We start from the raw sequence: 25,932 nt of genomic DNA, 5'->3' as shown, positions 1-25,932 counted from the left end.
TTTACTTGGGTTCACCAAAGTTCACCAAACATTACTTGACACCAAGACCTTGCAAATAATGGCGGATGAAGTTTATTCCTTCCATTTGTACGGCAACGCTCAGAATACGCGTTTCACTTACTGCTAATATTAAAGTACTTTAAAGGGTATCTTAAATACTTGGAGAGTATTTAGTACGTACTCCACTCAAATTACTTTCGGTTTTGAGCATTTTGTACTCTATTTTAAATACTTTTCACGTGAAGTATTTAGTATCTCATTTTAAATACTTTTGCGCAGTATTTTGCAGAACTCAGAGTGGTTTTGTGGTGTGCTTGTCTACAAGCTAGATGTACGAACTAGCCCAAATTGACTACGCTTCCTGGGAAACGTAAAGCAGACTATCTCACACTGTGTAGTTTGAATTTGACACTATGGTTTCGACTGATTATACTGTTGCACCGTAGAACATACACAAAAAGATGGTGCATCAAGAACCGCAGGTGCAATCACCCGTTCAACACGTCCATATTTTCCCCGTCGCCCCGTCTACGAGTATAGGGTATAGTACCATTCGTTAATTTAGTTCTCCGCGAATATTTTTTAATATAATCTATATAGCATTTGTCCTCGTGGAAACCACTATTTGCAGAACACTCTGCTGAATAGAAACACTGTGTACTATATCCTGATGTACATAACACGTAGTGCAGCTACACACTTCAACCGTCCGCAACATTATAGCCGCACCCAAAGACAACCCATACATTCTTTCGTTGCATTAGCGTCGCTTGTACTTGACAGCGACGAGCGTCATGAACTGGCGAAGGACCCTCGATGTCGACTATCGATTGGAACATCACACCGCAAAGAGGAAACGCTTGTTTCTGAAAGTAACACAAAATGGTGCTAAACCACCCTGCAGGCCCAGGAACCACCTCAAACGCGCCGTTGTAATAGTACCCCAGTCAATATTTGCAATAGAGGAGTTTGGGTGACGTGTCATCATCGTTCACTTTACTGGCTTTCGGTCCACTCTCAGGAGAAGTCTCGAAAAGCTTCCTGCTGTCAGAAACGTCTTCTTCAAAGGAAACCTTTATTTCTAGACGATATTTGACATTTGAAGTGTGATTCCAGCCTCCGAAAGGCTCTCCATTTGACAGCTTTGATATCACTGATATCACACTATCGGAAAGAAAGCAATAGTCGTGCAAGAAGTCACGCATTAGTTATTCAAATTCATGAATTATTTCAGCGCCATATATTTTGTTGATAAGCTGTCCGACGGGAACTAGTAAAAACATTGACCACCTTGTGTGAATGCAGCGTGATGTTTAGCGTAATTAATTGTTAACATTTACTATTTATATGCCGGGAAAAATATGCGTTAAAATTGGCATTGGCTCTCCCTTCCCATAGTTCAACGCCTCCCGTCGCATTCCGAAACTTCGCTAGGCACGGTGCTTCCCAAGCAGCTTCGAGTCGACTTTTGCTCCTTGAAGCAAGCCTTCACCTGAAAACATCGTTCAGCATGTAATACACTGCCTAAATTCTATCTAATACAAGTGGAACAGCACGCGCAATAACGGCGAATAATAATGACCTTTTTAACGAGGTCACTGCTTGAGAAAAGTTCAAGAGCGGTAAGGGTGAGGCACTTTGCAGCATCCATGGTCCTTTCGAAGGCTTCGCTCGTGCACGCGGCGTTGGTGAACTCTTCAGTGTTGAATTGTCCTACGGGCTGCACGTCGAGGGCAAACATAGGGCACAGGGTAGGCATCGCGTGAGATACGTTGCCCATTCCGGTCGCTAACTGAGAAAACTCAGTTTCTTGCCCTCCTGGAGATCGACCGAGGAGGCGACCTGCCGATAGAGTGCATTTCACTTCCAGTACACTCTTAGTTTGGGAACCTTTATAGTAACTTTTAACGCCTGGTTACTTATGCTCAAAAGTGTAATAATCAATCCGAGGTGTAATAATTTGATGCCACTGCGAAAATATTTTGCATGGTTTCTCCTGATAGACGATGAACGAAACAGGCTTTCGTGCCGGGCTCACCTCCATTCACGGACATACGGGAACTTGTAAAGAGCCACTTTCGTTTACTGCATAGGTGGGTACACGGTAGAACGCACATGCAACATGGTGTCCACCCAAGACCACGTTCCTATATACACACTTTGACTTTGACTTTGGCTTTGACTCCTGGTCCGCTATGTGCGTACATGCCTCCCTATTAATGAGGCACGTAACAGTAACACTGCCATTGCATCATAATGCCAGCCGACGTGGCAACGACTTGGCAACGGCAGAGACAAAGGCGAACAAACCACGAACTCAGGAAGATAAACGCAACAAAATGAAGCGACGCGTTCAGTGACGCATTTCAAAAGCCTGAAACGCAAAACTGAGCTTCCTGTTTTTCCCTGATGCGATTTTGATGTTCCGTTCCTGGATCCCAAGGATAACAGCTATCTTCATTGCTTTATACACTGACTAACATGTCCAGTAATGGGTCGCCTTAGCAGAGTAGAAATATCGCTTATGTTATTGTCATTTTACAAGAGCAAATGCATGTCGAAAAGTTTGCTGTGTCGTTACTTCAACAAGCGTGAACACCACTTGTCAGCAAAGTCAACCTAGCCCCATTTGCGCCGATGTGCTTCTGGACGTGATGTCTCCGGCCTCACTGGATATCAGGTGACCTCCCTGGAAGTTATTTATTCTCTCTATATTTATATGTTATTCTCTCCCGAATGATGATGCCGAACTTTTCTCTTTCTTTGTATTCGGGGTGTTTCTTTTTACCCGCAACAAATTTTCATGAAAAGGGGAGTTGCCTTAGGACGCTTTTACTTTTGTCATTGGATTAGTCGACGGGGCTGCTACTAGGAAATCGTATTTTTTCTCAATCAAGGGACTAATTAACAGATATTTTAATCAACTTTTTAATTATTGACTTTAGGGAGCACATTGCAATTGCGATATTAAAGCCTGATCTCCACATGTTGCGCTGGAACCACCGATGAAGCACTTCCGTCGTCTGCTGTGTACAGCAAGTAATCTGCAAAGGAGCGACAGTAACGTGGATATCTCCGTCCTTACTTAACGTCACACACTCTTAAAACAAGGGTGTACTTTAACTCCTTTTTTGCCACATATGTAACACCCTTTTGGAGAGTACAATTACGCTCAAAAGGGTGTGTCCTCACTCCCACAAGGGAGTAGCATAACACCTTTCTTTCTACTGGAGGGTAATATTACTCCCCAGCAGGGAGAAGGTGTTATGGTACTCCCTTGAGGGAGTGAGGAGACACCCTTTTGAGCGTAATTGTACTCTCCAAAAGGGTGTTATATATGTGGCAAGGAAAGGAGTTAAAGTACACCCTTTTTTTTAAGAGTGCAGAAAGACGTCACACCCAATTCAGGCAAACCCTTTTCGCGGTATGTTTCACGATCTTTGTTTCCTGTTTCATGTTTTGCTTGCAAGGAGCTTTGTGCATCACCTCTACAGATCAGCGCTTATCACACCGGGGAAGGGTGAGAGCCGTGCCCAGTAAAATGAGAGGAGTGATACGGCGAGCGACCTCGAACACATGAAGGAAGAAAAGAAAGCAAAAAAGAAATACAAAACCGAGATCATGAAACATACCGCGGTAAGGGCTCCCTCCATCGCGTATGACGTTCTTCTGTGACGTCAAGTGAGGACGGAGATATCAACGTCGCTGATGCTCTTTTGTCTACCACTTGCGGTTTACAGTTGACGACAGCGGTCAGATACTTAGGTCCGTAGCGCGCGCTGTGGTTACTTTTGTGCTTCATCAGTGCCTCGAGCCCATCATGCGGACATCAGGCTTTAATATCGCACTTGCAATGTAATTAAAAAGATGATTAAAATATATCTGTTAATTAGTCCCCTAATTGAGAAAAGTACGGTTTCCTTGTAGCAGCCCCGTCGAGTAATCCAATGACGAAAGTAAAAGCGTCCTAAGGCAACTCCCCTTTGTATAAAAATTTGGTGCGGATAAAAAGAAACACCCTGTATATATACAGTGTGTCCCAGCTAACTGCGAGCATATTTTCTTTTACTATATTCAAATTAGATTTCCATAATTCCACGAATAGTGACGTTCTACGGCGGTGGGCCCACCTTATGAGGTCATTAGAAAATTCCTTGGTCGTCGTGATAATTAATTTGCGCTAATTAACTTTTCAATTATTTTAGAGGTAGAGGCTCGGTTCAAACGTAACATTGGTCTTCTGTCACATCATAAGGCGAGGGAAACGCGCGCGTCTGCGGGACCGACGATAAACAAAACGAAGAAAAACACATGGTTTTTCAGTAAAGGACTGTGGACCAGCTCCCGTGGCATAGTGGTTAGGATGATCGCTTTCCACGCCGAGACTGGGAGGTGACACGGGTTCGAATCCTGTCACCGGCTGTGCTGTCTGGGGTTTTCCCTGGGTTTTCCGAAGACTTTCCAGACGAATGTCGGCACAGTTCCCCCTGAAGTCGGCCCAGGACGCATAATAACCCCCTGTCCCCCTCACCTTCCTGCTGTCCTCTCTCCATCTGTCCACGTCTGTACGCCGCTTATAGCCACAGTTGCTTCGCGGTGCTAACACGGAATTTAAAATTAAAAAATAGACTGTGGAGCAACGGTTGGGCCGGTTTCGATTCTGAAAATCGCAATAGCATCAGGGGAACAAGATCTACCAAAATTACATTTGAACCGAGCCTCTATATCTAATAATTGAAAAGTTAATTAGTGCAAATTCATTAATGCGACGACCAAGGAATTTCCTGATGCCCTCATAAGGTGGGCCGTCCGTCGTAGAACGTGTCACCATTGGTGGAATCATGGAAATCTAATTTGAACATAGTAAAAAAAAATATGTTCGCAGGTAGCTGGGACACACTGTACATATACATATTTCGAGTATTGTCCCTCTATTTTACGATGGTCAGACGGTGTACCACGACGGGACCACTTACTGAGGCAGCCGATGCGACCCGCATGACGCTCGTAGACTTCGACCAGGACGTCGTTGGCGATAAAGTCAATATACGGTAATGTATAGTCGAAAGAGACCATGCACCCAGTCGCGTGACAAGGCGCAAGAAAGCAGCTACGCAGCTGCCTCTGCAGTTCCAACAGGTCATCTGGAGTTGGAGTCCGACAGAAGAGTTCCAGCTTGCACACGTCAGGAAGCACTAACGGTGTCTCGCTCCCTTCGGTCAGTATCACAGCTATTGTACGGGAAAGATCATCGACCTTATCGTTCAGACGCCTGCATACCACAAACTAACATCTGTCTAGTTCAGAAACTTCTACGATTGCAAAGGGGTATCTCATTTAATGTGTTATAAGACACTATACATTTTACATTATGCATTTTACGTGTGACCATAATGCATGTCCAGTAATGCCACACGACGCACGGCCGTTTCACAACTCATTAGAGTGAACACGTATTTCGAAAGTAACACAACACTGCAGCCACATGTGCTTTCAACGTATAACTGATCTGCATGGATAGAATACCTGCACGTAGGAAGCTCCGCTCAAAGAACTGAATGAGTTGACTTCAGACGAAAAACAAATTTGTAAAATTAACCCGATCAACTCGACATCTATTCACTACGGATCAGGTTGCATTAATGGAGTTTGCTTAGCGAGCCAAATACACTGCAGGGCTTTGCTATAGTATTACAAGTGATTATGGGTAATTCTAGTCCGGACAATATGCAGTGGTGTGTTGCGAAAGCGTCACTTACCAGAAATATCCCAAGCCAATGGTAATTGCCGCTTGACAAAAGCCAGGTTGTAGTAGGCATTAACGGCAGCGTCCATCGCGTTGTTTCCTTCCCAAGGACACAGCAGCGAGCTTTCACGGCCGTGGTAAGTGATTCGAGTCTGCATAGCCAGACGATGTTTTCGTTCAAAAGAAAAACAGGACATGAGGCAGCTGACGCTACTATGTCTCATGTCCGCTAAACGTCTTGTGTTTTATATTACGTATCAAGATGTATTTTACCCTCAGTACGCTCCATACGATCGGAACGATTGTTAGCATTCGTAATATATATATATAATCAGGGGGGGGGGGGGGGAGAAGCCATTAAAGAAACAAGTAAATGACACTAGATGTGTTTGAAATTCAAAATTACAGACTAAGATGGCTTCTATGGCTGCACGCAGAGAAACAGATACTCATGGAACGATGCGACAGCACCAGAGGACACGTGTTTCGCCGTGTTTGCGGCTCGTCAGCTCTGGGTTGCTGCGCATTGTTCGGAATTGGCAAACTAGGGGTCACTCAGCGAGCGATGTACACCTGGGAGTGTGACTGAGCACTCCTCAATGCCACACTGCAAGCCAGTGAATTATAAAGAGGGGAAAAAAGCCATCTAGCCGTCTAGCGTCATTTACTTGTTTCTTTAATGGCTTTTTTCCCCTCTCTATAATTCACTGGCTTGCACTGTGGCATTGAGGAGTGCTCAGTCACCCTCCCAGGTGTATATCGCTCGCTGAGTGACCCCTGGTTCGGCAATTCCGAACGGTGCCCAGCTACCCAGAGCTGAGGAGCAGCAAACACGGTGAAACACGTGTACTCTGGAGCTGTCGCATCGGTCCACGAGTACCTGTTTTCCTGCGTGCAGCCATAGAAGCCATCTTAATCTGTAAGTTTGAATTTCAAACACGTCTAGCGTCATTTACTTGTTTCTTTAATGGGTTTATTTTGCCCTCTTTATAATTCACTGGCTTGCACTGTGGCATTGAGGAGTGCTCAGTCACCCTCCCAGGTGTATATCGCTCGCTGAGTGACCCCTGGTTCGCCAATTCCGAACGGTGCCCAGCTACCCAGAGCTGAGGAGCCGCAAACACGGTGAAACACGTGTACTCTGGTGCTGTCGCATCGTTCCACGAGTACCTGTTTTCCTGCGTGCAGCCATAGAAGCCATCTTAGTCTGTAAGTTTGAATTTCAAACACGTCTAGCGTCATTTACTTGTTTCTTTAGTGGCTTTTTTTTCCTCTTTATAATTCACTGGCTTGCACTGTGGCATTGAGGAGTGCTCAGTCACCCTCCCAGGTGTATATCGCTCGCTGAGTGACCCCTGGTTTGCCAATTCCGAACGATGCGCAGCTACCCAGAGCTGACGAGCCGCAAACACGTCGAAACACGTGTTCTCTGGTGCTGTCGCATCGTTCCACGAGTACCTGTTTTCCTGCGTGCAGCCATAGAAGCCATCTTAATCTGTAAGTTTGAATTTCAAACACGTCTAGCGTCATTTACTTGTTTCTTTAATGGCTTTTTTTTCCTCTTTATAATTCACTGGCTTGCACTGTGGCATTGAGGAGTGCTCAGTCACCCTCCCAGGTGTATATCGCTCGCTGAGTGACCACTGGTTTGCCAATTCCGAACGATGCGCAGCTACCCAGAGCGGACGAGCCGCAAACACGGCGAAACACGTGTTCTCTGGTGCTGTCGCATCGTTCAACGAGTATCTGTTTTCCTACGTGCAGCCATAGAAGCCATCTTAATCTGTAAGTTTGAATTTCAAACACGTCTAGCGTCATTTACTTGTTTCTTTAATGGCTTTTTCCCCTCTCTATAATTCACTGGCTTGCACTGTGGCATTGAGGAGTGCTCAGTCACCCTCCCAGTTGTATATCGCTCGCTGAGTGACCCCTGGTTCGCCAATTCCGAACGGTGCCCAGCTACCCAGAGCTGAGGAGCCGCAAACACGGTGAAACACGTGTACTCTGGTGCTGTCGCATCGTTCCACGAGTACCTGTTTTCCTGCGTGCAGCCATAGAAGCCATCTTAATCTGTAAGTTTGAATTTCAAACACGTCTAGCGTCATTTACTTGTTTCTTTAATGGGTTTTTTTCCCCTCTTTATAATTCACTGGCTTGCACTGTGGCATTGAGGAGTGCTCAGTCACCCTCCCAGGTGTATATCGCTCGCTGAGTGACCCCTGGTTCGCCAATTCCGAACGGTGCCCAGCTACCCAGAGCTGAGGAGCCGCAAACACGGTGAAACACGTGTACTCTGGTGCTGTCGCATTGTTCCACGAGTACCTGTTTTCGTGCGTGCAGCCATAGAAGCCATCTTAGTCTGTAAGTTTGAATTTCAAACACGTCTAGCGTCATTTACTTGTTTCTTTAATGGCTTTTTTTCCCTCTTTATAATTCACTGGCTTGCACTGCGGCATTGAGGAGTGCTCAGTCACCCTCCCAGGTGTATATCGCTCGCTGAGTGACCCCTGGTTTGCCAATTCCGAACGATGCGCAGCTACCCAGAGCTGACAAGCCGCAAACACGTCGAAACACGTGTTCTCTGGTGCTGTCGCATCGTTCCACGAGTATCTGTTTTCCTGCGTGCAGCCATAGAAGCCATCTTAATCTGTAAGTTTGAATTTCAAACACGTCTAGCGTCATTTACTTGTTTCTTTAATGGCTTTTTTTTTTCCTCTTTATAATTCACTGGCTTGCACTGTGGCATTGAGGAGTGCTCAGTCACCCTCCCAGGTGTATATCGCTCGCTGAGTGACCCCTGGTTTGCCAATTCCGAATGATGCGCAGCTACCCAGAGCTGACGAGCCGCAAACACGGCGAAACACGTGTTCTCTGGTGCTGTCGCATCGTTCCACGAGTATCTGTTTTCCCGCGTGCAGCCATAGAAGCCATCTTAATCTGTAAGTTTGAATTTCAAACACGTCTAGCGTCATTTACTGTTTCTTTAATGGCTTTTTCCCCTCTTTATAATTCACTGGCTTGCACTGTGGCATTGAGGAGTGCTCAGTCACCCTCCCAGGTGTATATCGCTCGCTGAGTGACCCCTGGTTTGCTAATTCCTAACGGTGCACAGCCACCCAGAGCTGACTAGCCGCAAACACGGCGAAACACGTGTCCTCTGGTGCTGTCGCATCGTTCCATGAGTATATATATATATATATACGCAAGCGTGTTTTAAATCAAAATGGTTCGAAGACCCACACTCTTAAAAATGAACTTTACTGCATAGCACGTTCCTAGCCAACCATAATCTCGAATTATACCGTGTTCTGCCCTGATTTGTTGAAAACGGGAGGCGTACGCTTTCTTTCTTTCTTGTTTCTTTTTTTTTGTTGTTGTTCTTCCTCTTTTTTCTGACGCTCACTTATGCTGCTCATAATTGTCACAAAAAAGACGCACGGGTGCCGTTTTCAACAACTCAGGGCAGATAACGATTTCATTCGAGATGATGGTTGGCTAGGAGTGTGCCATGCGGTGAAGTTCATTTTTAAGAGTGCAGTACGCAAAATATAAATGCAGGCAGTGAACAAAACGCGCTTTCACGAATTCTGGAAAGAGACCGTAAAATCCCATAGTTTCGGATTCTCCAAGAGAAGGTGACGTCACTCACCAGGAGCTCTGGCGTCTGTTTCGTAACACCAGGGCGCACACCTTCCCCACCTGCCCAGAGACGGACATCGACCACACAACCACAGAGGAGCAGTGTTGCGAGACGGGGGACAGCTCGCACACTACTACCCTACGTCATTATTCTCAGAGAGAAAAATATTTTGGGAGAATACCATGTAGATTGCAACCATATAAATTACGTAGGATTTTGAAGTCACGAGATTTAGTCCATTGTGCACCTTAACATGCGCACGTGTCATTCCCTATGTGACGTCCAGAGCAGAGGACGACTCGGCCGGACTCAAAATCCACGCACTTGGCACCCGATGGCGGGCGTACGCGTTACATTTACAAGTATAATGGCGTATAACGGTGAAGTGACGATATGAGTTACAAAATCTCAGAGAAGGTACGACTGGTCCCCAGTACCAAGAAAAGATACACGTCAACCATTTTCTAAATTGATATTCATATTATTTCCGCCATTTATTTACTATTCGTGCCACAATTTCAGAGACAAATCAACCGCGCCTGACGAGGATATGACAACATTCCCGTTCCCAGTTGGTGCCAGCTGCCAACGATACTGACAGAGAAAATTGTCTAGGGCTCTCGGCATACTTCTCATCACTGTGCTCCATACTGCCTGCGAACTATATTCTTGGAGTACTAAGTCTATACCCTTGCAGTATCATATATCTGCAGTGTCTACACGATGTTTCATTTTGATGACGATGTTGGTCATGTTTCATAAAAAATAGCGAGAGTGACCGGTCAAATGTAAAAATATTCTTCCGCAAATTGTCAAGCTATTATTGATGATGATGAGCTGAGGTTCACTAGCCATTATAGCCATTAATATACAATACACTATTCCTGTCAGTTAGTCAGACAACTCTACAGAATATACAGGGGTTTTTAATGACAGCCGGAATGGATGGAAGCCGAGGCCAGAATGAATAGGGCGCGGTCTCGCGCGATGGTCAGAGCGATGGGGATGATTGCGATCCGTGATCTTCCTCACAATGCGTTTAATAGGAAACTTTCCTCCTTAGTGCTGTTCGTTAACAGCACAAAAGAGTTTCTACTAAAAGAATTCCTCAGTGACCTTACGTATAAGGTAGCGCTAGAAATTGCAACACAGATTTTCCAAACCTGGATTTCTCCAAACCAAGGCTCCAAACAATGCGTTAAGATAAATTAAGTTACCATACCAGGAGTAGAGTTGGGATCAGGGATATCCCGAAATGCCGGGATTTCTTGGAGAAAATACCGGGATTTCGGGACAGTCGCGTCGCGGAACTGCTGAGTTTGCTGTTCCATTTCTATAGCACACGTTTGAAGGATCTGCAATTCTCTGTCCTTTATAGTTGCTGCCAAAGCACCCCTATAGCGCAGGCATATTTCCCCCCTTACACGGGGCCGGTGAGCGGTCTTGTTGACACATGCAACCCTTCCTAGAACGTTAAGCAGCCTGAGTGTTCACCTTCTCTTGCTTGTCAGGTTTTGATGCACGAGGTAGCTTCAGTGATTCAGTTGTGTAGGTGGTATCGTAATTAATTCCAGTATGAAATAGATTATCAATACGCAGTATGTGTGACGACTGCGACTTCGTTTGTAGTTCATTGCTGTCTTCGTGTCGTCTTTTCTGTGTTCCTCGGCACTGGGTTTTTTTAAAGTTTTTACCAAACAGAACAGTCTCTTGTGTGAGGAAAAACGTTTACAGCAGAAACGGTAAAAGCCCCACTTCAGGGGAACAGACTGGGACGGGCACGACGACGCACTGTCACGATGAAGCCTCGTCAGTTTTTCTACAAAAACCACCGCATATTAAACAAATAGAAATCATGAAGTTATGACAAATGTTTTGATTGACATGTATAGAGACAATAAGCGCCGAGAAGGCACACGCAGAAAATGCACACTAGAAACGGAGGAGTGCTCAATGGCTATGTATACGCGCTGTCTGTTTTATTTTAATCCCGAAATCTCGAGATTCGTCGGTAACAATCCCGAAATCCCGGGACTGAAAAAATACCCGAGATCCCCATTACTAACCAGGGGAGATGTTATGTGGTTCGCACCAATGAAATGCACACGCTATCGCGACCAATATCTTCGTTATTCTTTTTCTTATTTTACCACATGCTTTAAATCAACACATTACTCATTACACAACAGTGGAAAACACATTTCTTGTAATATTTGCTCGCGTTGGGGGGGGGGGTGTTTTCTAATGTGTCAATATTGCATTTCGTGTACCTTGTCGGATGAATATCATTCTCTACCATGTAGTTTGTCCGTTGGGTATTATTCTTTCTTACTGTTAGATGTGTTGTTTTTAATGTATTGTACAGTTTATTGTATTGGTATAACAGCCGCCTGACTGTACCGTAGAAGCCTGGAACCTTTGACAATCTCAGAAATTAGCGTTTCGCTCTAGGCTTCACCTGGATTTGTGGTAATAAACAAATACAACGACCACACACTTGGAGCATGACTGTACTTGAACACCTGAAATTCTAATCACAGTATCTCATAGCGCACGTGATGCACAAAAACGCGATACATTTTACATACATTCACATTTTTTAGAAAATGTGAGAAATGTGTGAAAAAACTGAATATACGACTTCTGCTTTCTACACGGCCGCACCTATGACCACGACTTCTGCACATTTCGTCGCATCGCAGCACCTTGCAGCACAAAAGCAATAGCAATAAAGCAAGCAAGAGGGTGCTGCAACTGGTATCTTCTAGTGAGAATAGCCTAAGGCTCAGAGTTTGCACTACAAAGTCACCAATATATGACGCCATACATACGAGACAGGAGCAAGGTGAGGTGTACTTGAAGGTTCCTCTGGAAGCAGGGTGAACTGCAAGGGCCACGTCCACTCCCTGAAAGGCGTTCTTCTCCAAAAGCTTTGTTTTACCGAGTCCATTGTTTTCCGCTGGAGTTCCCAGGACACGGAGCTTTCCTGCTAAACTTGAGTCCTTCTGCAACACCAATAACATTGCATTTGTGCGAGTTTGTAGTGGCACGTATTGCCATTTGCAGTGCCACTTGCACGACCTGCTCAAGAATGCACGTGAAGATGCGGATAGTGTTTTGGTTTACTGAAACATGACGAACGAGCGCAAAGGAAACGCGGAAGGAGTCGCAATCGTTCGTATCTCTTTTACATTCGTTCATCGTGTGTTTTTCCGTGTGACTTAAAAGCGGGTACCTTAGCCACCTCCTTCACGGCAATGGCAGCAGCAATTCCCGCAGTTGCCACCAGGTTATGACCGCAGCAGTGTCCGATGTTTCCCATGGCGTCGTACTCGCAAATAATGCACACTGTTGGTCCTCCTTCTGTAATAATGAAGAACGTTTCGGGTACTTCATAATGGAAAAATTAACGGCTCAGTCATAGGTACCAGCACATCCACTTGTCAGCCAACATTCTTGCATGACAAGGCGCATGCACTTAGAATAACTTTTATGCACCATTTGTAATTAAATCATATTGACGACATTAGGATTGATCCTACACGAGTCTCAAGTGGCCCAAGCACAGGTTTTGCTTACACCAAGTCTCAGCTTATGGCTGTTAAGAAATGGGCCCAAAAATCTCGGGTCAGATGTTCAAGGGATGCCCACAACACTGAAAATTAGCAACCGATCCTGGATGTAATGTAACCCCACATAATCAGTGATGGTTTTTGATTGTGTTCAAATCAGTGACAAGAAAGGAAATTCAATTCATATAGGTACCCGATTGCAACATTGTACTTGACTAGATCTCGCATATCTGATACTGCCTATACAGCGATCACCTTCACTGATATGATGTTCGGCTGTGAATGCGGTGGGCAGTACGTAGTGTGGCATGACGAAGAAGTCTCGCTCCCTGAGTGCATCCGTCAACACCTGATGAGCAAAGACTTCGTCGTGAGACAGCTCAGGTCGGGTCCAAATCTCATCAGAAATTCCCCGCAGGAGATGCCGCTCTTTCTCGAATACCGAATGTACTTCAGACACGAAGTGGGCACGAGGGCCCGCCTGCTGCATCGTTGTCCCCCTCAAAGCTTCTATGGTTCTAATGAAGAATATGTCTTGGCAACGACATGTAATAGAACGCTCTCATGTCTCTTCGTCTTCTTCTTCCTCTCAAAAAATGTCTGTCAGCCAGGACTATTGGCCATGTCGATTGGGGTGTGATCATATATGTAAGGCCCGTAGCAATGAGGCTCGTGCACATGACGTCACGAGCAGCCTTTGAGCGCCTTTGAGCCACGTGACTCGGGAAAACATGTGGATGTGTCACATGCGTCCTGCTGCGGGCCGTATGAGGTAACAGCATGTGTTTTTCCAATATCACGCATACCGCCCTCACACGAACTCACGACACTCACGACATGCCCTCCTACTGTAACTCCGGTGCGGCAATATGTTTTCCCGAGTTACATGACTAAACGTGACGTCACTGCACAAGCCTCTCGGCCCAAGCTTCGGATTACGACATTGTTGGACTATACCGATGTCTACGGTTATTACCGATCCTGTTCATTAAAAACGCGGGTGGTGGTTTGTTGGTAAAATAACAAGGGGAGGTTGAATTCGTTGCATTCGCGAATTCTGCTACCCCCAAAAAAAGAAAAACGCGGGGTTTTGCACTGTAATGGGATACTGTGGGACTGTCTATCTGGATTGCGGTGTTGTGAGGCTATTCCTATGTCTACAGGTTTTACCCATGGTTTTCATTAAAAACTCTGGTTTCTGCACTGTAATGGGATACTCTTGGACTATCAATTTGGATTGCGATATTGTGGGACTATTCCTATGTCTACGGGTATTACTCATGCTTTTCATTCAAGGTGCGGGTTTCTGTACTAAAATGGGATGCTGTGGGACCATCAACCTTGCTACGATATTGTGGGACTACTCCCATGTGTGCGGGTTTTGCCCATGGTGTTCATTAAAAACGCGGGTTTCTGCACTATAATGGGATACTGCGGGACCGTCTATCTGGATCACGATATTGTGGGACTATTTCCGTGTCTATGGTATTATCCATGCATTTCATTCAAAATGCGGGTTTCTCCAGTATAACGGGATACTGTGGGACTGTCTATCTGGACTGTCAATTGGACTGTCTACTGTACTGTCAATTTGGATTGCGATATTGTGGGACTATTCCCATGTGTGCGGGTATTACCCATGCTTTTAATTTAATATGCGGATACTGTGATCCAGATGCCGCACGACCTTGAAGTTTACGATATGTACACTCATCGTTGCTCTCTGAAGCCGTATATAACTTATGCAAATTGCGCCGTGCTATAAGCGCCAAAATTTTACATGAAATTTCTCTTGTGTCAGCCACGCAAACGACTTGAAAGATGTAAATTGGACGTAAGAAAACGTCAAAACATATGTGTTCATTGTTGAAAAATGCATCGATTGACACATGTTCCTACATTATCTTTTTTTTTTTTTTTTTTAGCGAACGGTTCTTTTGAGACCCTTAATATTACGCGTCAACATTTTTTAGTTGTTCTTCGAAGGCAGTCCTAATCTTCTTCAGCGTTGACCGTGTCTTCAGGACTTGGAGTGCGGTGCTGGCCAACGCGAGAGCTACCTCCAATGTAGCAGCAGCAGACTCCTTTGTGCCCGCTGCCGTGGTGAACTGCCGCGTATGTTTCGGCCCGTGGCTCCAGATGCGGTAGTAAGGGCAAATGCAAGGCACAACCTGCGATACGTTGCCCCAGTCCGTCGGTGACAATGGCTGTGCGGCATTGGACGAGGGGAATAGCTCCACTGCAAAACCATGCACATAGCTCACATGGCCTTCATAGATGCCAACAACACTGTTAGAATGTTATTCCTAACGGACGTCAAGACACGTGGAAAGAGGTCGGTCTCGGAGAGTGAAGAGAACCTGGCACGCAAGTAATGTGGACCTGAAACTCGAGCTGCACAGCTTACATGTCAGGCCCATCCCGTATGGTTAGTGAAATAAGGGTGCAAAAATGTGTCTACTTATTGTTGTTGATAAAGTTCCTTTGGCTGAGTTTAGAATTCAACTTAAGACGAAAAAATAAGTAACAACCCAGGCAGCACAACATCTTGACCTAATATTGGGCCAACATTGGACCAATATGTTGTGTTGCTTAGGAAGGGACATAATCGGAGATTGTGTGCAGGTAATGACGTATTGGACAGAGGAGTGACCGTGTTGATTCAAATATTTGAACACCGCCTATACTATAAAGGGTCATGCAACAAGCTTTGGAAGTGAAAATAGGACGAATGGCTCGTCCTATATGACCGCACGGGATGATCCTAAAGTTTCAGCTTTTCCACATTCTCCAAGGGCAGAGACCGAGCAAAACTGTAATACGTACAGCTGAGGTTTCCACTGAGGTGTGACCTGAACATGTTTGCCATTGGCTCGTTGGACAAGAAGTTGAGGGCAGGTGTAAAGAACTTCGCTTCCACCGTGCAACCTGACTCTTTAGCAACGGCCAGGATGCAGTTCTCTACGGACGCTCGAAGCGTTAGCAGATTGTCATGTCTGGGCGCTTCCAAAATATATTCGGACTCCGTGAACCCTGGCACCTCGCAGGGATACCTGCCGGGCAGGTTAATCACGCCTGCAAGAAGTATTAGATCGGTCCGGTTGTATACCAGTGTTAGTATTTAGGCGGCACTCATTCGAACCATTTATCTTCCAGCTACGAGGCATAAGCTGCCTGGATAAGGTGATCTTCATGTATGCGAGCACTGCTGCGTCCATGGCGTTGTGTATGCAGGGCAGCCCCGAGGAAGGCAGCATGCGGGTACCGCGAAACCGGATTTGTACCTGCACATCACAGTGAGATAGTAGGTTTTTGACATAACGGAGTTTTCAGAAAACATGCGTTGATTTCTGCTGTCAGAGATTACGTACAAAACACAATACAGGAAGTACACACACTTATTCCATGTCTCTCTCATCGTCAGCCTTTGCCCCGTTCTATATAGGGCAGCACTTTTTTGCTCTGTCTGCCATATCTGAAACTAATAAATCTCTTGAAACTAATAAATCCTACGCCGTAACCTTAAAGGGACTATGAAACGATTTTTTTCTTCGTTTCGTTCGAAAGAAGACATTTTTCTGAGTCTAGAACCGAACTTTCACTTTCGTCGCGCGAGCGGATTTCTCGGGAGCGAATTTAAACGGAGCGGCGAAGGGAGGACAGCTGGCGCCACGCCGTGACGAGCTGCCGAGCGGAGACACAACGGGTAACTTGACGCGACCACGGCCGGCTCAGCAACACGTCATCGTGACGTGCTGCCGAGCCGAGGAATCCCGCCAGGAGCATGCGCCGTAGGATCCCGCGTATGCGTTCATCGGGAGTGGAAATCTCCATGACAGCAGCTTTCGTGCGATCGGCAGATTTCGGCAGTGGCGGCAGCCACAGCGCGAGCTCGCGGCATTACTTGCCATTGTGCAACACTGGTGACGTAACGGGGAACCGAAGTGCGGTCCGTACAGTTACACCATCGGCAGGGAAATATGCGCGGGAGAGGAGGAACGCGGAAGACAGATTTCCAGCGCGCGCTCCTCGCAGAGTGGAGCGATTTCGTCCGGAAAAATTTGTGGCATATTAGTTTCTCTGCGGGAAGAACAGTTTCCATCGAAAAAAAGTATGGGGGTTCGGGAAATTTCATAGTCCCTTTAAGATCACACCGCCTGATCCTTGCCTGCACCAGCCTGATTCGCCCGAAGTTGTAATATGCCTCAGAAATCTGGGACCCTCATCAAGAGTACCTCCATCAAAATGCTAGAAGCTGTACAGAACCGAGCTGTCAGATTCATCTGTTCCAACTACTCGCGGTATACAAGCGTTACTACACTGCGAAAAAAAAAATGGTGGCATCACAGCTCCTGTAGGGGAGCAGGTAGCTTGTCCCTAAGAACACTCTCTTTGGGAGTGAAATTTATGCCCTCAAAATGGAGTTCTATATTTACTTAATTGTCAAGGAGTAACAGTTTCACCAGTTACAGGTGTCACGCTGACACCATTAAACAGGTCCATGCCACCACAAGTTCTGCACACTCACTGTAATCTTCCATGGTATTTCTTGTGTCTTCTTTTTTCTTTTGTGTGTGTGGGCCCGTCTTATTATAGAGGCATTCTTTACTGCCTTGCCTCGCACTGAAATGTCTGGCAACCGCTAGCACGAAACCGCAACGCGCTAGGTGGGGTTCTCTTTACGTTTGGTGTTTCTCGTAATTCATGCTTGGATGAACGTACCCTTAGTGAACAGCGAGTCCTCGGATTGAGCGTGCCGCTTGAGCCGGGGTGGAGTCCCATAGCCACGTCGACGTCTTCAAAGGCCCCATTGTTAATTAGGATAGCTTTGGTGGAATTATTCTCCTTCCCTGGTGTGCCAAGTACGATAAGCTTCCCCGCAAGACCTTTATCCTGAAGCACACGCACAATCCATAAGGCACATATACTCGAGAGACCGAACACTCCTTGGTATATTATATCGGCAGTCATCGTGGCCCGGAGTCATTCAAGTTAGGGAACCAAAGTAACACGTTCCCTAAGGCGCATATGAAATCGAAACACTTGCCTGCCTTCGACGTTTACCTATAGCCCTGCAGCACACTTGACTTTTTTGCGATCCCAGCCACTTCAGTGACAAGCATTATGTCGTGATCTCAACTGCTTCAGGCAACGTGAGCTCTTTTAGCTATGGTGGTTCGCACATTACACAGTTTATAAATTTCCACTGCATTTTTTTTTTTTTCAGTCACGTCCAAACTAACGTGCACTGAAACGTCTACAGTGTCTTACAGGGATGTCGGAAGGTGGAGGCAAGGGTCCTTCACACCATTTTCGTGCGTGGAGATTGGGCACGGTGTCTGGCATTGGTATTGTTCCGTCTTATAAGGCGCAGGACTTCAGACGAACTTAGATACAGTACGTGGTCAACGCAATGCTCCGTTGGACGGAACTCTGTGGATCACATGTGGTAGCGTGCCCGCCTACTGATCACAAGGGTGAAGACCAGCCGACGACGATAGCAACTTGGTGGCAGGGTACGAGTTACTCTGGGACACAATGTCTTCCGCAAGGAGAGCACACAGGGTATATAGGTAGGGTACATGGTATATAGATGGCATATAGGTAGGGTACAGGGTATATAGATGGTAGGGGTTGTGTGTAGGTATAGGAACGAGCATCGAAATGCTGGATGAATGGATGGCTTCGAAGTGCTGGATGGAGTATCTTGGGACGGACTTGGGGATGGAGTATCCCGATCGCGACCAGCGTGTGTTGCGTATCTAGTCCTTTTTTTGCTGTTGTTGATGTTGTTGCCCTTTCCCTATTGTGATAAGGTTTTGGTGTCACCTTCCTTGTATCTAGTTTTTGTGTGCCAACTTCTTTTGTATTTAAGCCTGTAGAGCAAGTAAACTTTTGTTAGTTGAGAGTCAGCAGTTCGTTTGTGCGCTTCCTTGACCTTGTCCATTGCTACTGATCCTTTTATTATGATGTAGGTATAGGGTATGCCGTATCATTTCAATTAAATGCGGTCCGCGTTAAAGGAGAAAACAAGAAACCCTGATTCATTCATCAAGCAGTCTATTAGGAGCCTTCGTCCACAATCCTTGTCACTGCGCAATAAAATTTACAAAAACGCTCTGGGAAAGCAACCATCGGCTCGAAGGCCCCCGGGTCGATTTCCTCGCGTGACGCTGCGTGGGGAGCAGCAGGGACTGCGAACGTCACGAAGTGGCATTGAATTCCCTCGTTCTCTTACACGCTCTTTGAAGGAGTCGAGTGAAGATTTCCAGAGTGTGTGTGTTCAGATCAAAGACGTCTGGTGCGCGCGCCTTCGGTCAACTGCGGTCGTCGTTCCTTCGCAAGAGCTCTATATGTTGCACAACACACAACGGGGAGAAGCGAAATATCTACCAAGAGGCATTTCAATGCTCGTTTAGAGAACCCGGTGGTGACTAAACACTTCGTACGGCATCGCTCATGATCTGCCTCGCGATCGTTACGATTTTCTCGCGACAATAAATTCACGTATGGTCATATTCCCATCACGGCATGTGCCTACTTTTAGAGGACACTATCTTGTACTACTACAGCGCAATACATCGGGCGCAGTTTTACCTTAATTTCTTTACTGATAAGGGAAGCAGCACACACAGCTCCAGTAGCCACTAAGTTGTGGCCACAGGCGTGCCCTATATCCGGGAGAGCGTCGTACTCGCAGATAATGCAGATGCGTGGTCCCCCTGTAGTACAAAGCAATGTACACATTGATTCCATACGTTTTCCCTGCTCTGTTACTTTTGGAAAATAAAACACACACTCGCCTTCCTTAATCGCGAATTCAGCGCGAAATCCCGTTTGGAACATGTAATGTTCTTGGACTTGGAAGCTCATGTTCTTGAGAACGCTGCACAGCAAGTTGTGCGCCTTGGTCTCCTTCATACCAATCTCGGGGTTGGAGTACAAGCTAATGTTCACGGTCTCCAGCACAGCGGCGATGTCATATGCAGCCATGGTACTGGACTCTGCTGTCTTGTCTTCTGCCGTGTTTTTCGCTTCCATTCCACCTCTGCTCCAAGAACGCAACCTTCTTCTTCTTCTTCTTCTTCTTCTTCTTCGTCCCACGGAGAATGGCCACCTTGTTCCTGCGAGCTTCTTCTTCTTCTACCAGGAGGGCAGTGGCCGCTAGCCACAAAGGGCGATTATCCTAAATAATTTTTACCTCTTCCTCTTCTTCTTCGCTTGGCAATTCCCTGTCACTTGAATCATCTTCTCTGATGCTTACACTTTCTGGATTTTATACAATAATTTATGTCACGGCTAATATGACCGATGAAGATGCAGTGGCAGATCCAAGGGGGGGAATCCTCCCCCCTCCAAAACGTCAGTTTATACATTGGATTTCTCTCTCTCCTTCCTCCACTGCGCGCTTCAACAAAGGAACCCCCCCACACACACACACACACACATAAAACTGAGGGTCTGGATCCGCCCCTGTGAAGATATTGTATATCTACGTAGCGTACGGGACATCAAATGAAAATGCAACGCAGTGTGTGCGAGGAAAAACCATGAAAGAGAAGGAACAATGCTCTTTATCGGGAATGCTTTTCTCCTGTTTCTGCTGTCATGCACTTGTAGATTGGGCTACAACAAACAACAGGGCCTTTTATAAGACGTGCACTTCGAGATGAAACTTATTTCCTACCCTTGAATATAAGGGTTCTGGACAGCGCCTCCAACTAACCGCAACGTTCAGCACACTCGAGCTCCGCATGGACTATAGAGGGCGGATTCACCCAGCAGAGCAACTAGGATGTACAGCACTGCTGTCCTACTACTGTCCCGCGGTCGATATCACCAGTACCGAGGTCGCCTTATTCAGATGCCAGACTGGGCAGCGGACCTGTCGATGTGGCAACAGGGGATTCGTTGCGCTGTGTAGCAGAGATGACAGTTCGTTTAATTCTCTTTGCATATTTTAGTGCCGATTTTCTCTCGCGAAGTATTCTTTTTTGTTGTCTCGTTGTCAAGGGTTAAATAAATTACACCGAGGAACAAGAGTGCACCACACCTGTGTTTTAATGCTAAAGGGAATACCAATCTCACCCCGCGCCACCAACTATACGAGTTCATTGCCCCGTAGTCCATGGAATCCTTTTTATTTTCTCTCTCGCCTTTTATTTTTATTTCTTTTCGGCGGGGAGGGGGGGGGGGTTGTGAAACGCAAATGCAGTGTCGGATCGACCGATTTTTTCTCTGTCTTTCACCTCTGTCTTTCACTGTCTTTCAGAGTCTTTCACCGTATCTTTTGCCAGGTATGGGCGACTGCCCTAGTAGAACTAAGCTCGAAGCTAGAGGTGACCAAGGTCGCGCCCGAAAGCCACGGTCTTGAGGGGATTACAATGGTCCCTGAAAGGGACGCAACCTTCGGTCCTACTTTTCTTTCAATAAACCTGTACCCGACAAACGTCATCATGACGTTGGTAGACAGACCGAAACCAAAACAGATCGGAAGGGGAAAGCTGGGTTCCACGAACGAGCAATGGGGCGCTTTCAGAAATCCGAACTGCGCACGCGCAGTGGCCGCGGCCCCTAGCGGCAAGGCGAGGAAATAATTTGCAGGGCAAGCGTAGCGGTCGGGCAGCCGCAACGTCAGGCGGCGGCAGATTCAAGAGCCGACATGCACAAACGAAACTAGTCGCGTAAGGGTGTATCTTGTTGTCGTACGTTGGAGACGCTACGTAGACATTATGCCGTCGACATGTGCAATGCCTGGTTGTAAGTCACGGGGCGTAAGGGGCTTCTTCAGATTCCCGTCCAAAAAGCGTGACTCTCACATGAGGCAAGCGTGGATCAATGCAACGAAACGTGTCGACGAATCCGGCAAGCCCTGGGTACCTACAGTGCATTCACGTGTGTGCTACCTCCATTTCACGACAGGTATGTGACATATATAAGACAGGTATATGAGAGCCACAGATGGAAATAGATCTGATGCAAACCCGCATTTACGCCGACGGCTACGCCGATGTGCAGTTCGTGTAATAGGCATTTGTTTATTACGGCAACAGGCAAACCAAGTCGTTCACCAAAGCACATTGACTATGTGCCGCGTGCTGCCGACCAGAATGATGAAAACTCTCAACAGAAGAGATGCACTGCCCTGCAAAGACTTGAGCGCTCGCAGAGACGACTAAAACAGAGACAAAGTGAAGGTACGATTTCTCTGTAGAGGCTAATATTTCTTAGAAGGGAGCACTACAAATATACTTGTCATATTATTTGCAGATTGCGCAAGTTCCAGGAATTCCACAGAGAGGCCTGTTGGTAGTGAGAACTCTGGTATGTTTTTGTGTAAATATCTGTTAACATTTTGTTACTGGGACAGCAGGGATTCATACTCAATGTCTTTCATACTTCTCCCAGCATGTGAGTACGCAGAGCATAACAGAGCGAACGACAGCTCACCGACTCATGGTAACAGTGAACACGGTCAGTATTTCATGCAGTAAGTTTATAATCCTCCCTGTGGTATACATAACCCACAGGTAAAAAAACAGCTACCCCAATATCTTCTGTCGCTCTGTCCTTTGTTCCACCCATTTGTTTTGCTTTCTCTACAGCAATTCTAGCTCTAGCTGTGTAGCAGTGACTCACAACAAAAGCATGCGAAAAAGATAACAGCATTTAATAAACAGTGTATTTTTGTCTGTCAGGCTATCTTTTCTCATTCTTTTGCCATGATTCCTTGTAACAACATGCTTTACATTTACTCGCAATATTGGCACTGCTTCATTGTAGTGGTCTGTTAAGGTATGAGCTATTTCTGAATTTAGTTGCAACCAAACACGGTAATGTTACCGCTTGTGTAATGCAGCTTGAGAGCATGCACATACAAGGTAAAAACGTGTGCTCCTCTAAGGTTCAAAATATGGTAATAATGCTTCATATGACCTGCCGTCTATTATCATGGCATCATATCTAATCTGTTTTCTTTCTTGGTCCACAATTAAGTATACACAGAGTCAGAGGTGACAGCAGCTGAATCACTGGTGTTGCTGCAACAAGCCAGACCAAGCATGCAACCTGCAAACAACACCTGTGAAAGCAAGCTCACGAGAATAAGCACAGAACTTCAGCTCCTGAAGATGCGCATCCAAGCACTGGAAGAGGAAAATCATGACCTCTCATCACGATTATTGAGCCTAAAGACTGTTACTGACATCAAGTTCAAGTACTACACTGGCCTAAAGAATAGACAGGTCTTTGATGTCATCTTTAAGCATGTAGAACATAATGCAAGAAAAATGAACTACTGGCACATGGGGCCTAGAAATGAAGGAGGAGGAAGGGGACGGCTAAGGGCTGCTAGCCTTCAAGATGAACTTTTCATGGTGCTTGTAAGGCTCAGAACAGGAATGCAGGTCCAAGAGATTGCAAGAAATTTTGGAATATCCGAGGCCACATTTAGCAGGATATTCACTACTTGGATCAAGTTCCTCGATCTAGAACTAGGTGCTCTAACACAGTTTCCCCCAGCTAGCACCATAAAACAGCACCTCCCGAAGTCCTTTTCATGTTTTTCAGACACAAGAGTTGTAATCGATTGTACAGAAGTCAGGATACAAAGGCCATCACGACTGACTGCTCAGAGACAGACATTTTCAAATTATAAACATTATAATACCTGCAAAGTTCTAGTAGGAGCAACACCAGATGGCTACTTGTGTTTTGTTTCGAGTATGTGGGGAGGGCAAGTAAGTGATGGTTTCATTGTCAAGGAGAGTGGCCTGCTAAATTACCTAAAGCCAGGGGATGCCATCATGGCCGATAAGGGCTTCAAAATAGAACCCTTTCTGCCACCTGGTGTTAAGCTGTATGTGCCACCATTCCGAAAGGGAATGCAAATGCCCGCAGCTGATGTTGAGAAGACTCGTCGGATTGCTAGTGCAAGGATCCACATTGAACGGGTAATTAGACGAATAAAGGAATTCCATATATTGGACAACCCTATACCGATCAATATGATGGATATCGCTGAGCACATTTTCAGAGTGTGTGCATTCTTAAGTAATCATCAAGATCCTCTGATAAACAGCTAAATCAACACCATGCTGCTTGCTGAAATATGTGCATAAGAATGTAAATAAAGCAAAAAAAAATGTGTTTGTGTTGTATATCTTTATTACACTTGACACAAATTATGCCAAAACTATTTTCGCTTTTTTGCTTTTGTTGCAGCCAAGTATGGCACGTAAGGTGCCTTTTCATGGAATAGCTTACCCGTCATCTTAAGGCGCCCTGAGAGGAGCTCTGGAATGACAGCATACTGGTAAAAGTAGATAAGTGCAGGCAAAAGTTTGCTCCAGTATTCTTCATCGAAGTCAATTCGCTCGACACATATGGAATTTTCCAGTGAGCCATTATTCGTCCAAACTACGAAGTCACACCACTTGAACCCACACACTGCCAATTGTCCTTGTACTTGTGCATAATATGGATGTGTTCTTTTGAGCCGAATGTTGCCATTTGCAATTTCACAGCAGAAGCCTTTAGCATTGCACGCTTCCAAGGGGGTTCGACCTTGTTGTGAGATTGGGCACTTTACTTCTAAAAGGTAAGCATCTGCTCCGTGTTTCACAATTCTGTCCGGTGACGCTGCCAGGAAGGGGTACGCAGGATGAATGTGAAGTCCAGTTTCATGAGCAACTACCTGTCGCTCATAGAAGCCCATCAATGCTACATACGCATTCACAGCGTCACGTTCATGGTCCCTACCATACCGAAGAGCTTCACACTGTTTCTGCCTCCTTGGGTAGAGAATCTCTTTCAGCAGCCCTTCTGGCCGTCTGCAGTTCCTGATGCGACCAAACAGGGAGGACGTCAAACGCCCCACTCTCTCCTGATGCCACGTCTTGCTTGATGCTTGCCCTGTGGTTGCTTCACATAGGCTATTCCTCTCCTCTTCTGTCAGAGGTTGAATGTCTTTAAAAAAAAAGCACAAATACAAGTTAATTCACCAAGAAGTTATTTTCCAAATAGCTTGTCACACCTTGACAAAACTGCAACTGGAATGGCTCATTCTTTATCAACAGTCTAAGAATTTTACACAACTCCAACACCTGTCTGAGCCATCACGGCTGTTTGTTGTATGAAGCAGTCAGTGGTCGCAGATATTACAGGGTCTGTGCTCCATCATCTGTTTTTGCTCATGTGAAACATTTACTCATAATGTCGTTGCAACTGTAAATAAGTGTAAATGCTGAAAGAAACTAGGACCGAAGGTCGCGACCCTTTCAGAGACCATCGTAATCCCCTCAAGACCGTGGCTTTCAGGCTCGACCTTGTTCGCCACTAGCTTTGAACGTAGTTCAACTCTACCAAACTCGTGGCGCTGTCGAATATTATGACGTCATTTGTCTACAAACAGGTAGAGGTCTATAGGAGGCAGCGAACAAGTGCCCATGCGTGGAACCCAGCCCTCCCATTCCGATTTGTTTCGGTTTCAGTTTGTCTACCAACGTCATGATGACGTTTCTCGGGTAGAGGTCTATTTGCAGCCGTCGTGCCCCTGTAATTACATTTTCTTCGTTTTTTTCGTTTTCTGCCTTCTAATTATTTAGCTTAGTTTTGTCGTCGTTGAGATGTATTTTTGACATTTAGCAGGTATTGAGTAACTTGTAATGATACTCACCTTCAGATGAGAATATGTGCGCGAATTGAAGTTACAGCATATATTTTATTCGGACGCGCGCACCTGGATAAAAAGCAATAAGAGATCATGTACGTGCTAAAATAGATCCGAGTAATAGATCAAACAAAACCAGAAGGGTATATGGCAAGTCTGGACAAGATGATATCCCAAAGGGGGAAGCCGGCGGGTAGCCGCCCAGCTAGGAATCTCAAGTGTGTTAATTGACCATTCTGGGAACAAAACGGTACCTGTGAGGCTCCAGCTGGGACTTCTAGAACCAAATGAGACCAGAATGGTA

At 45.9% G+C, this 25,932-nt stretch overlaps 3 protein-coding genes across 3 annotated transcripts; 1 reads left to right on the top strand and 2 right to left on the bottom strand.

The window, feature by feature from the left end:
• Nucleotides 1-1,116: 1,116 nt before the first annotated feature.
• Nucleotides 1,117-13,550, bottom strand: LOC135374706 (peptidase M20 domain-containing protein 2-like). The gene is made up of 7 exons (XM_064607625.1): nucleotides 13,214-13,550; nucleotides 12,622-12,749; nucleotides 12,218-12,391; nucleotides 5,760-5,898; nucleotides 4,977-5,231; nucleotides 1,583-1,842; nucleotides 1,117-1,492 (listed from the first exon to the last, which is right to left on the bottom strand). Exons 1-7 carry the CDS (start codon nucleotides 13,446-13,448, stop codon nucleotides 1,400-1,402), a joined length of 1,284 nt encoding a protein of 427 aa, XP_064463695.1. The 5' UTR covers nucleotides 13,449-13,550; the 3' UTR covers nucleotides 1,117-1,399.
• Nucleotides 13,551-14,780: 1,230 nt separating this feature from the next.
• On the bottom strand, nucleotides 14,781-20,035 carry LOC135374820 (xaa-Arg dipeptidase-like). The gene is made up of 6 exons (XM_064607749.1): nucleotides 19,762-20,035; nucleotides 19,556-19,680; nucleotides 17,681-17,851; nucleotides 16,101-16,242; nucleotides 15,785-16,033; nucleotides 14,781-15,197 (listed from the first exon to the last, which is right to left on the bottom strand). The coding sequence occupies exons 1-6, from the start codon at nucleotides 19,997-19,999 to the stop codon at nucleotides 14,911-14,913; spliced, it is 1,212 nt and encodes a 403-aa protein (XP_064463819.1). The 5' UTR covers nucleotides 20,000-20,035; the 3' UTR covers nucleotides 14,781-14,910.
• Nucleotides 20,036-21,568: 1,533 nt separating this feature from the next.
• On the top strand, nucleotides 21,569-24,042 carry LOC135374798 (uncharacterized). Its single transcript, XM_064607728.1, has 5 exons — nucleotides 21,569-21,880; nucleotides 22,012-22,155; nucleotides 22,229-22,282; nucleotides 22,367-22,432; nucleotides 22,955-24,042. The coding sequence occupies exons 1-5, from the start codon at nucleotides 21,691-21,693 to the stop codon at nucleotides 24,040-24,042; spliced, it is 1,542 nt and encodes a 513-aa protein (XP_064463798.1). The 5' UTR covers nucleotides 21,569-21,690.
• Nucleotides 24,043-25,932: the final 1,890 nt, after the last annotated feature.

This window comes from Ornithodoros turicata, unplaced genomic scaffold (assembly GCF_037126465.1).
Source record: "Ornithodoros turicata isolate Travis unplaced genomic scaffold, ASM3712646v1 ctg00000746.1, whole genome shotgun sequence".
Classification (NCBI taxonomy): Eukaryota; Metazoa; Arthropoda; class Arachnida; order Ixodida; family Argasidae; genus Ornithodoros; species Ornithodoros turicata.
Note: the sequence above shows the minus strand (reverse complement) of the source record. Positions and strands in the feature narration are given on the sequence as shown.

Excerpts from the sequence above, each read along its gene's own strand:
- LOC135374798 (XM_064607728.1), top strand. The coding sequence starts at position 21,691 with ATGCCGTCGACATGTGCAATGCCTGGTTGTAAGTCACGGGGCGTAAGG. Across the intron at positions 21,881-22,011 it reads CTACCTCCATTTCACGACAG|GCAAACCAAGTCGTTCACCA; the intron begins GTATGTGACATA and ends TTACGGCAACAG. Across the intron at positions 22,433-22,954 it reads TCATGGTAACAGTGAACACG|TATACACAGAGTCAGAGGTG; the intron begins GTCAGTATTTCA and ends TCCACAATTAAG.
- LOC135374706 (XM_064607625.1), bottom strand. The coding sequence starts at position 13,448 with ATGCAGCAGGCGGGCCCTCGTGCCCACTTCGTGTCTGAAGTACATTCG. Across the intron at positions 12,392-12,621 it reads CCGTGAAGGAGGTGGCTAAG|AAGGACTCAAGTTTAGCAGG; the intron begins GTACCCGCTTTT and ends TTGGTGTTGCAG. Across the intron at positions 5,899-12,217 it reads CCTCACCTTGCTCCTGTCTC|ACTCGAATCACTTACCACGG; the intron begins GTATGTATGGCG and ends CTGGCTATGCAG.
- LOC135374820 (XM_064607749.1), bottom strand. The coding sequence starts at position 19,999 with ATGGAAGCGAAAAACACGGCAGAAGACAAGACAGCAGAGTCCAGTACC. Across the intron at positions 17,852-19,555 it reads TTATCAGTAAAGAAATTAAG|GATAAAGGTCTTGCGGGGAA; the intron begins GTAAAACTGCGC and ends CGTGTGCTTCAG. Across the intron at positions 16,243-17,680 it reads GGACTCGCTGTTCACTAAGG|GTACAAATCCGGTTTCGCGG; the intron begins GTACGTTCATCC and ends TGTGATGTGCAG.